The sequence below is a fragment of the Nelumbo nucifera genome, chromosome 1 (assembly GCF_055504915.1).
Source record: "Nelumbo nucifera cultivar China Antique chromosome 1, China Antique-T2T, whole genome shotgun sequence".
Lineage (NCBI taxonomy): Eukaryota > Viridiplantae > Streptophyta > Magnoliopsida > Proteales > Nelumbonaceae > Nelumbo > Nelumbo nucifera.
Window position 1 is genome coordinate 149556943 of NC_142649.1, and position 12193 is coordinate 149569135.

Genomic DNA, 12193 nt, shown 5'->3' on the forward strand with positions numbered 1-12193 from the left:
CTCTTCCTCTTCCCCTACTTGAATGTTGTTCTTGTTATTTATTTGACACAACGCAATGACACGGATTAGGGACCACCCTGCCCGAATATAATAAAATCAATCACCATCACCATCCTTCTACTCGCATCACGACACTTCCCCACCACCCCCGTTAGGTAAATGAATCGAGATCCACAATACTAATACAAAATTTGTTGAGAAATTCTCCTCGGATGTCACTGGACACCCAACTGTCGAAAATATCCATATGTTTAGTTTCTGTGTCTATGTGATACACCCTTCACCTATAAGGGTTATTTTGTACTTTCATAATTTAAAAAAGAACGTAATCATGATGTGACTAGGGACGACGGTATTTTAACAAAATGATAAAAACTCTGACTCTGATCTCACGTGGCATCTATCAGACGGGGAGAAGTGGGGCCCCTACTTACAAGCATCCTACCTGTAAAGGACATCCTGTGGGGCCCTCTTTTACTTCCCGACACGAAGACACCATGAGACGACAGTAGTTCCGGGAATGGGATTCCAAGAAAACTATGACCCGTGGTTAGGGTTTGGAGACTTGGAGAGGATTGATGTTGAGTCACGACACGTAGACATGATGAGAAAGGGCAAAAGGGCACATCAAACCCCTATTGCAATACTTGGCCGATGATGGCACTCCACATCATATCCACACATGTGAGGCCATCACACATCACAATGACGTAGCGTCTGTTTGGCATCGATAACACATTTGTTTGGCATCGTTGTTGTTGCTCCAAAAAACGGCACCACATCAGCGCCATGTCGGAAAAAAAGGTGCTCTATGAAACGAGCATTTGTTTGGAACCGTTTTTCCATAAAAAATGGTACTCCAAGCCACGCTTTGGAAATCAGGAAGGCATGGCTTGGAGCAACGTCGAATTTGGAATTTCTTGGAGTTGCAACTCGTTGCTGCCAACATAGATGTGAGGTGGTAGTGATGTTGCACTAGATAATGGGTACCAGTGCTGAAAATGTTTCCTGGAGCATTGGTATCAAACAGAAGAAATTGTTGTTGCTCCAAGAAACGTCCTACCTGGCAGCAACGGTTCCAAACAAAAAAAGACACCATTTTCTTAGAAAACGATGCTTCCAACCCACACATCAACAACACCATTTTTTGAGAAAACAGTGATGTATCTGCAGCATCAATGCCAAACATATACAACGTTGTTCCAAAAAATGGCAACACATCAGCGCCACGTCAAAAAATGATGCTCCAGGAAACGCATGCTTGTTTGGAACCATTTTTCCATAAAAAACGGTGCTCCAAGCCATGCCTTGGAAATCGGGGAGGTGTTGTTTGGAGCAACGCCGAATTTGGCGTTTCCTGGAGCTACAGCTCGGTGCTGCCAACAAGGACATGAGGTGACAATGACAGGGACATGATGCGGCAATGGATAATAGGTACCAGTGCTGAAAACACTTCTTGGAGCATTAGTACCAAATAGAAAATGTTGTTGTTGCTCTAAGAAACATCCTACCTAGTAGCAACATTTCCAAACAAAAAAAAGACATCATCAAAAAACGGTGATTCCAACCCACACATTAGCAGAGAAAACGGTGCTGCTGATGTGTGGGTTGGAAGCACCATTTGCTTATGTGTAGGTTGGAAGCACCATTTTCAGAAAACGGTGCCTTTTTTTTGTTTGGAATCGTTGTTGCCAGATAGGACGCTACCTGGAGCAACAACAACTTTTTCTGTTTGGTACAAATGCTTCAGGAAACATTTTCTGCACTTCTACCCGTTATCCAGTGGCACATCATTGCTTTGTTGGCAGCAACGAGTTATAGCTCCAAGAAACGTCAAATTTAGCGTTGCTCCATGCCATGCCTTCCTGATTTCCAAGGCGTGGCTTAGGACACTGTTTTCTATGAAAAACGATTCCAAACAGATGACTGTTTCTTGGAGCACAATTTTTTCTTATATGGTGCTGATGTGGCGCCATTGCTTCAGAAAACAGGCAACGATGCCAAACAGCTGCGTAGAGTATAAAGATTGGCTTGCCCTTTGGATCCGTAGAAAATACGGAGTGCAATACACATCACATAGCCACCTCAGAAGTTTGATTCTATACTTTCTTAAAAATACGGTAATGATCACAGTTGCCAATTGGTGTGTACTTTATGGAACCCATCTAATCTGACACCGTCCTAAGCATATTCTGATATTTTGCGGTTGTTGGTAAAAACTATACTGAAAATTAACAGAGAGGTTTAGGTATAGCATATTCTGATATTCTGCAGTTGATGGTAAAAAGTTTATTTTTTTAGGTACTTTTTACTCGGATAAGTGATAATTATATCTTAGCTGGATAAATAACTTTCCCAATTGGGAGGAAAGTTTCCAATACTTAAATGGGATAAAAATGACTCTTTTAATATTAGATTTATATGACTAAAATCGTCATTTCCTTATTTGCATGGAAGATAAAAGAAAATAGTAAATGCACTTCTGGGTAAGTCACCCGAATAAGTGCATTTATCCGGATAAATTACAGAAAAGCGAATGAAGCCTAAAGATCACCATGCAGGATGATACAAATTACGATCTGCTCCTCATAAAGCGCTTCTCACACTATTACCAAAAATATAAAAAAGCGCTTCTCACACCGAATTCATAGTCACATTTCACCATGTATTGAAAACATCTCCAATGAATGATAACAAAAAATTACGAGAGATGTTTCTAATACATGGTGAGGAAACACCCCTTCCCCCAACATACATCAACATATATACAATGTCATAAATAACCGAATATCATGTATAAGGGGATTTTTAGATATACTAAAAGTTCAAAGTATCTACATGATATAAGTGTATTGTATCGTATCCTTGAGTTGCTAAAATACTAAGGCCCCGTTTGGTTTGTGGAAATAAGGGTCTGGAATTGGAATTGGAATCGAAATATCCTATTCCGATTCCAACTATTTGGTTGAGCGGAATCAGAATGTCATTCCCATTCTTGCTGGAATGGTATTCCCCCATTTGAGGGAATGGCCATTTGTTACCCCTCTCTTGAGAATGAAATTCTATTCCTACTGATGTCAATTCTCATTCCTATCTGAACCAAACAGACTATGGGAATAGACAATTCTAATTCCGATTCCAAAGGTTTTCAATTCCGATTCCAAAGGTTTTTTATTCCAATTCCAAATACAAGTCAAGCGGGCCTTAAATACATAACTTAAGGTCCATTTGATTCGCATTCAGAATCGGAATGGTTTATTCCCATAATATGTTTGGTTCAAACAAGAATGGGAATGGAAATTGAAGTCAACATGAATAGGATTTCATTCCCAAGAAAGGAATAGGAAATAACCATTCCCTCAAATAAGAATGGGATTCCGATTCCACCCAATCAAACAGTTATAATCGAAATAAACCCATTCCGATTCCAGACTACTATTCCCGCGAACCATACGGAGCCTTAGATATCTGACCCCCAACTTAAAAGGTAATGCCTTTTCTAAATAAAATAAATACTTCAGCGATAAATACATAACCAGATATGAAATAGGCTATCCAATCAAAAGTATAAATACTTCGGCGATCCAATTGTACCAGCAAACTAACTTTTTTATTCTTAATTAGGTTTTATAGCTCCTTGGGCACATGCTATGCAAATTATGACTTGGCATCTGCTACAAACTTTCGTGGTCCACTCGTTAGAAACTTGGTTAATAGTTACAGCCATTCCTTCAGAAAGTTTATATATATATATATATATATATGTGCAGGGAGAGATCTGTGGGCACCAGAGGCTGTCGAAGGTAGACAGCCAAAATTTTTCCCAAAACCTGAAATTACATAAATGCTCGGTCGTGGATATGTCCTATTGACTGCGCAGGTCCATTTTAGTCATTCTACTTTTAAGTAGTCATTTTCATCAGGAAAAAACAATTCCAAATTTCCAATGCCACTTGGGGATTGATAATTTTGGATATTTCATGTAAAATAGAGATGGTAGTAACCCTAGAACGTGTGTGCATGATGATGGTCAGTCACCTGCAAACCCTACCGCACAAAACACCAAGTTTTTAACAGTAGTAGAAAAAGAGAGAGAGTATGACTGATATGACCAAAATGGTCTCCGCCTCTTGGTGTTATACAGTTGGAATTACACTAAACTTACAACAGTAAAAATCCTACCATTCCTACTAGACATGCAGATGCCCTGGCTTTTGTTTTTTAGGTATATATCAGTGATGGTCTGAGATGTCAAATTGCCACTCCTCAGTCCTCTACCACCTCTATATATACCTCTCCAATCAGTAATTTCTTCATCCCATTCATAGTTGAAGCTTTCTCCCTTCGATTTGCCATTCCCCTCAACCTAGCTTCCACAGGCTATTTTTCTTTGGATTGCAATGGCCACTGTTGAGGTAATTCGATTCATGCTTCTGATTTAGCTCTTAGGGTTTATGTCCATATATATCCGTCTGTTGCACTTTGGCAGCCTATATGCATCGATCGGAAAACGGACTTCGATGTTGATCAACATATTCTCCATTTTTGTTTTTTCCATAAACCCGTTTGCCGATCAACATATAGTGAAGTTACAGAGTGGATTATGTCGATCCACCAGCTGAAATGATTGACAACTCCTTCGGCCTTCAATAAGCTTCCATCCAAATTAATCCATCTTAAAAACTTTTAGTACTAACTAATACTGTAATATTTCAAGTATTATATATGGGTTGTATCGGCCGGGTTTCTGAAACTTTTCATGTTTGGCATTAATTAAGTATCTGTAGATTTATCAAGGCTCTGCTTATTTCCAATTAGACAATAAGTTGACATCCATGAAAATAGATCCTTCTTTTAAAAATTGACTGTGTTTCTTTTAATTTGTCTTGTGCTTATTTGTGATTGTGATGAGCATCTGGGCTCTGCAGGTTGTATCAGCAACAACCGCATTGCCAGAGAGTCAAGATACAAACGAGGAATTGAACAAGACTCAAGAAGCTACCACCGAAGAAGTGACAGCAGCAACACCTATATCGTCAGAAGCAGTGGCAGAAGAACCGAGTAAAACAGAGGAACCGGCTGCTCCAGAACCAAAAGTTGAAGCTCCTGCTGAGGTTGAGGCTAAAGAAGCAGTAGTAGAAGCAAAGATCGAAGCTGAAGAGCCAATAATAGAGAAGACAAAAGAAGAGACTGAGGAGGTGACACCAGAGCCAGATGTAGAGAAAACTGAAGAAGAGACTCAGGAGGTCACACCAGAGCCAGTAGCCGAGAAGGTAGAAGAAGAAACTAAAGCAGCAGCACCGGAACCAGTTGTGGAGGAGACCCCGGAAACTACAGATTCCAGCGAAGCACCAGCTGCCCCAAAAGAGGAAATCCCTGAAGCAGAAGAGGAGAAACCAGCGGAAGTGTGATTGCATGAGTGGGGTCTCTTCTCTCCTGGGCTGGGCTGCATGTCGAAATTCCAATGTTGGGTTTAGGGTTAAAGAATAAGTATATGAATTGTGATGAGATGGATGGGCTTGAAATCTAGTAATAGGAATAAGCCCGTTGGACCCACAAAGCCCACCTTCAACGTGGTAAGTACATACAAATTAAAAAAAGAAATGTAAGACAATCTCCAAATCCTAATTGGAGGGTGAGTACACATGAGGGTGGGTGGGTTGGTTTCCGGGCCCTGGTGGATGAAATTGCGTTTTGGTGTAGTAGTGTTGTGGTGGTGCATTAGAAGTCTATGAAGGATTTCACTTAGGGTTGCAAAATAATTAAATATCAATAGTTAATAAATCATGGTTTCATTAATTAAAATTCTTCATCTTGTATCAATTCATTTTGTCATTTGTGCAAAGAGCCTTGCAGACTTTACAGTTGAAATTAGATCTATAAATTGGGTGGGTCCAATTTGAACTTAGGTTTTTAGTTTGTACACATACTGGACATCGATTTTCAAGTTGTATGTATGTATGATATATGTGATATATCGCAAGGTTCAAAGTATTGATATGGTTACACATATCGCGGCCGTATCGTATTAGTATTTAGAAATGTCTGAAATACTTTTTTTTTAGTTTTTTTTTATTTTGTTTTTTGGGAAGCTAAAAATATGTTTTTTATTATTAAAAAAATTAGAGTTACGAAACACCTGGAAACAGGTGTTTCAGACCACATTTTTTTAAAAAAATACGATACGATACACCCAATCGATACTTTAAACCATGAATATATGTATTGTATGATGCCAGATGGGGCTCACACATATAAACAATTAAGTACACATTTAAACCTGACCAAACCAGCAGCTTGAACCCAGCACTATTCGTGGTGGTTATATCTCAACTTCTCAACCTTGAGTTTGGACCGGCAACGCTTGGTTTTCAACCTTGGGTTGAGCTGATCCCGGACCGGAGATGGTGGGCCTAATTTGACCCTAAATCTGGTCTATATATGCTGCCCAAGTTATTCCCTTGATTGGCACCATAAGGTCAAATGAAATAATTAAGGCTTCTATCATGTAACATGTTTGTTTGTCCAGGCAGTCTTTCACTTGCTTATTAATAAAAAAAGCATATATAGTTTATTTATTGATTATTTACTTAGACACCGGTCCTTTATTAGTTTATTTATGGGTCATTTATTTAGCCAATCCTTATAAATTTACATATTTATTAAAATCTATCCTTAACTAGCATTCTATTAAGACACCCCTAAATTATCTCTAGTTCTTATTTATCCTATCCCCCACTTTTCATCTATATCTATCAAAAGAAAGTTTGAAGTAAAAATTTTAAGAATTTATTAAATATTATAATGAAATTATAAAATAAATATAAAATACTTATTAAAAATACAAAAAATTATCATAGATTTAATAGTATTCATATTATTAATAATTATATACTTTTATGAAATCCAGAATGAAAGTATGTACTAACAATATAAATTATAATTTTATGAATTATTCAATCTAAATATTATTCAAATAATAAAAAATAAAAAATAAAAATAAAAAATATTATTTAAAATTTTTAATAACAAAATACGAAAAATAGATAAATATTATATAAAAAATATTTAATATTATGTAATCACTTTAAAATAAATAAAATATAAATAATGAAAATTTTTAAATACTTTAGATTTTATTTAAATATTTAAATAACTAAATATATTAAATGAGAAAATATTTAACATAACTAAATAGTTAAAATAACAAAATTATGTAATAAAACTAAAAATTTTATTAAAAGTAGAAAATTGTTATAATAAATTTCATAATATTTGAATTAATAATAATTTTATATTTATATTTTATAAAATTGTTAAGGAAATTATGTAATAATAATATAACTTATAATTTCATGGATGATGAAGTTCAATAAATAAGTAATATTGAAATAACTAAATAATGGTATTATTTAAATAGATAAATTATATTGTAAATAACTAATTTTAAATATCTTAAATATTAAAAAATAATAGCAAAAACATATTTTGAATACTATTTAAAAATAAATAAAATAGATTAAATAAAGAAATTATGTAATAACCTTAAAAATTTACCAAAAACACAGAAATAACTATAATGGATTTAATAATATTTGATAATAAGAATATAAAATACAAATAATTTAATTTTTATAAATATTATTGAAATAATGAAAATAGAATAAATAATTTAGAGGTTTTGAAGCTTTCAAATAACAAAAGTAGGTAATAACTTTCAAAAAAATGTTTTTAATAGATATTAAAAATTATATTGATAATTGCAATTATTAATGTACTAATAGTACTGATAATAAAAACATCGTTTCACTTATATCAATTAATAATTCTAGAAAACAAATTTCAAAAAATTGATATTTATTAATAATAATTTTAAAATATTAATCTATATTTATTACATATTTATATACTAAAATTTATATTTATTGTAAAAAGTAATTAATTATTATATTTTTATGATAAATATATTTTCAATAATTATGTATAAATCTATTTTTGTTTTGTTATTTAACAGAAAATTTTCAATAATTGTTGGAGATTAAGCTGTTGTTATCTATTAGACATTAAACTATTAGTTTAGCTAAAATTAGGAGTGTTCATGGGTTGGTTTGGTTCTATTGTATGTTGTTTGGCCAACCAAATTGACCTGGCCGGGATGGAGAGCTGGTTAACCAAAACAAAACAACCATTAGTGAAAACCAACCAACTTGGGTTATATTGGTTTGTGTCAATTTTTGATTTGGTTGATTGGTTCAAAAGATTTAAACTTAAAAAATTAAATTTAAAAATTATAGTGGTATTATTAAAAATTTTAAATTTACAATATAAAATATTTAGACTAAGGAATATGGGAATTTTTCCACTTTTCCATATTAAAATTATTATATTTAATATGGAAATTGATATTCAGTTTGATTTTTGTTGATTTACAAATGGCCAAATCGAAATTGACCCAACCTGGTTAGGTTGGGAAATTGCTGAACCGAAACCCATCAGAAATACAAGAAAACCAACCAAATCGAGTCGAATTGGGTCGTGTTGGTCAGTTTCACTAGTTTGATCAACAACCTATCTGAAATTAATTATTGTTATTTTTGTATTGTAAAAAATTATTAAAAGTAGTGTATAAAATATAACTAATTATTAATTATTTAAAAGGTTAAAAGTATAAAACAATTGTCTATTCTTATGTGCTTTTATTATTTAGCTTTCTCTTAACAAAGCCCATGCATCGCACAGGTCCCTATTAGGTGCAACTTTAGTGGGTTGGATCGGGTTGAGGGTCAATCCAATCCTAAGCCTATAACCTCAAGCTCAAGCTTGGTCCAATTCAAGGTTAAGCATGAGTTTACCAACCTAGGTCCAACTCAACCTTAACTAAGCATCTTGGGATTAGGGATGGCAATTTCTACCTTACCCGGTGGGTATCCAACCCTACCCACCTCGATGGAACGAGTTTTCTTTTTTGTTTGAAGGACGGGTTTTGGGGCAAGTCGAGTTTTGGGATTCTATAACCTGTACATTACAAGTAGGGTACAGTATTAGGCTAAAGCTACCCCCTCAACCTGCATATTGTTGGAAGCATATAAACTTTATGTAAAGTGTTAAATTTAATAATATTTTGAATTAGATGTAAAGGATAATTGATAGTTTATTTATTATTTTACATTGTAATCAAATAATTGGAAATTTTGTTGTTTATTTATATTATTTTATGTATTTATTACTTTTATATAGCAAGAAATAATAGAAAATTAGATGTGGGTTTTAAACCCAACCCACCCCTACCCTTGAATATAGGGAGAGTTTTGCATTTTTATGTGTGGGGAGGGTTTGGATTTTCAAAATTCAACCCGCTAGGCGGGTAGAGTCTAGAATTTACAAAACCCTCCCTAAATCCACTTTATTGCCATCCCTACTCGAGCTAGGCTTGGGCTTGGGCATATTGGGCTTGAATACGCGTAAATGTTTGGCAAACTTAAGTTGCATCACATCAGTACCCGAAGCCTCAACCTATGCCCAATCTGAGTTTAGTTTAGGCTCGAGTTTTTTTGGCTCAAGCCCATCTTGAAGTTCAAAAACTCAAACCCAACCTGTGCAAAAAGCTTTGATTAAATTGGGTTAGGCTTGAATTGGGTACACCTAACTTGCACCCTTAGCTCAATTGCTTGAAATTGTTTTAACAAAGTCTATGCATCGCACGGTCCCTGCTAGTAATATATCTATTTAACTAGGTAAAATGAATGGTTTTATACGAAAATCAATTACTCCCCAAGTCTTTATATTTGTCAACAAAACCTGACCATTTTTGAAGTGTCACTGATAGTAATAGTGGTGATCATTATCAGCCCAACCCGACGTATCTATCTGTCTATCTATATATGATACCTATGGCTCAGTTTGGAAGGAATACAAATACAAACTAATAGAGTGCAAATCCTTGTATATTGTATGTATTTCTACTGTACACATTGTATTTTTACTCTTTCCTAACTAAACCTATAATACATTATTATATATAACAAAAATAAAATTTATATATAGATTGTATGACATAATATAAAATATTTTATATAATCATATTTTTAAATAAAAGTTATAGGCCCAACCTAGGCATGGCCCATGATCATCCCCCAAGTCATTGATCCTTGTAAATTTAACCTTAATTTGCCATGAGAAGAAAATGCTTGAAAATTGTAACTTTTTAACTGATTGGGAGACCTTTGAGAATTAAAAGGGTTAGAAAGCTAAGGCCATGTTTGGGAGTACTTAAAAATAAGTGCTTATTTGGGCCATTAAGCACTTATTGGTATTTGGGAAATAAGCCCAAAATAAGTGTTTATTTTAAAAATAAGCCCAAATTTCTAGCTCTTTTTAAGTGCTTATACAATAAGCACTTATTCAATTTTTTTCTTCCAAAATTATCCCTAGTTGAATTTTAAAATACCACTTATAAAATTATCCCTAGTTGAATTTTATAAAATTACTTTTATGAAAGCATTTTTGTGAAAATACTTTTACGAAAGCACTTTTATAAAAAGGGAAAATTTCTTAAACTACCCTTATGGTTTAGCTAATTGACTAACTCTACCCTCATTGTTTACATATTGTCTTAAACTCCCCCTACAGTTTATAACAATTGTCTAAAACTTCCCTTGCTGTTAATTTTCTGTCACACTTCGTTCACATGTGACATCATGTGATTGATAATTTTTTAAAATTCCTAAAATACCCTTCCTATATATTGTTCATTGTCCTCAACCTTGAGATGAAGAGCAAAGCGATAGTGATAAGAACCCCTACTCCTTTCGATTTGGGTAATGGGCACTCGGCACTCACCCTACCAAATTTGTTGTTTCAACTTTGAATCAGGATTCAGGAGGGAAGTACCTCCTTGTGACCAATACAGGAAGCGACCTCGTATGGGTTATGTGCTTTGCTTGTCATAACTATAGTAAACATGCTCTAGGCTCAGCCTTTCTGATCCACCATTTGACGACATTCGCTCTGATTCACTGTTACGACTCATCATGTCAACTCATCCCTCACCCTGTTAAACACCATCCCTACAACATACTCTCCTTCACAGTACTAGCCGCAACAATTACTTGTAGCCGATGAGTATAGAACAAATGGGTTTTTCTCTAGGGAGACGGTAATGTTAGGGGTGATCATGGGACGGGCTGGGCCGGGCTTTGCACTTATGACAAGGGCTATCACTTTTGGTTATGGATTTCACCTCTTTGGTTCGAGTGTTTCAGGTGCGAGCTTCAAGGACACCCATGGAGTTATGAGACTTGGGGGAGGGCCCACTTCCTTCTCCCAAGTGGGTAAGCAGTTTGGCTACAAGTTCTACTGATAGGAGAAATGCAGCCCATTACGAGGAAGCAAATGATGAGCTTCACTCCATTACACACAAGTGTTTTCTATCCCTCTTTCTACTATATAGGGATCAAGAGTGTATTCATCGACGACGTGGGATTGCCGATCAACCCCTCCATCTGGGCCTTAGACAACCAGGGTAACGGCGACACCGTGATTGACTCCGACACCACACTAACCTTCCTCATCGAGCTAGCTTACTGTCAGGTTCTAACGGTGTCTCAGAAGGAAATAGTTTGAGCATGCTGGACCGGAACAACTGACCCCTCTTCGAGTCTAGACTTTTGCGTCAATGTGTTTGGGGTATCAAATCTATCATTACGCAAGTTGAGTTTCCAACTCGAGGGTGACTCGGTATTCTCCCCGTTGGGCTTCTCAATAATAGGGAACTTAATGCAACAAGGATTCTTGTTTGAGTTAGACAGGGAGAGAGGTGGCGTCTGGGTTTTTCTCGGTGTGATTGTTCCCTACCATGAGTGCAAGGCGTGCAAGGTGCTTGAGTTTAGATTCTCATCATTGTCGGAGTTTTGATCAATTTCCTCTTTTTCTTGAATTCTTTCTATCAGTTGGGTTTTATTTTGAAAATTTGAGAAATTGGACATTTTGTTTTTTTCCATTAGCACTTAATGGCAATGCCAATTGTCAGAAAGAATAGGGGTATTTTAAGACAATATGTTAACAGTAAGGGTAGAGTTAGTCAATTAGCTAAACCATAAGGGTAGTTTAAGAAATTTGTCCTTATAAAAAATACTTTTATGAAAGCATTTTGTGAAAAGTGTTTTCGTATAAGTGTTTTTATAAAAGTAATTTA

At 35.1% G+C, this 12193-nt stretch overlaps 1 protein-coding gene and 1 pseudogene across 1 annotated transcript; both read left to right on the forward strand.

Annotated features, from left to right (window-relative positions):
• The first annotated feature begins 4260 nt into the window (after positions 1–4260).
• Positions 4261–5805, forward strand: LOC104606555 (uncharacterized). The gene is made up of 2 exons (XM_010271831.3): positions 4261–4415; positions 4929–5805. The coding sequence occupies exons 1-2, from the start codon at positions 4401–4403 to the stop codon at positions 5409–5411; spliced, it is 498 nt and encodes a 165-aa protein (XP_010270133.1). The 5' UTR covers positions 4261–4400; the 3' UTR covers positions 5412–5805.
• Positions 5806–10768: 4963 nt separating this feature from the next.
• LOC109115363 (aspartic proteinase NANA, chloroplast-like) lies at positions 10769–11858 on the forward strand (annotated as a pseudogene).
• The last annotated feature ends 335 nt before the right edge of the window (positions 11859–12193 follow it).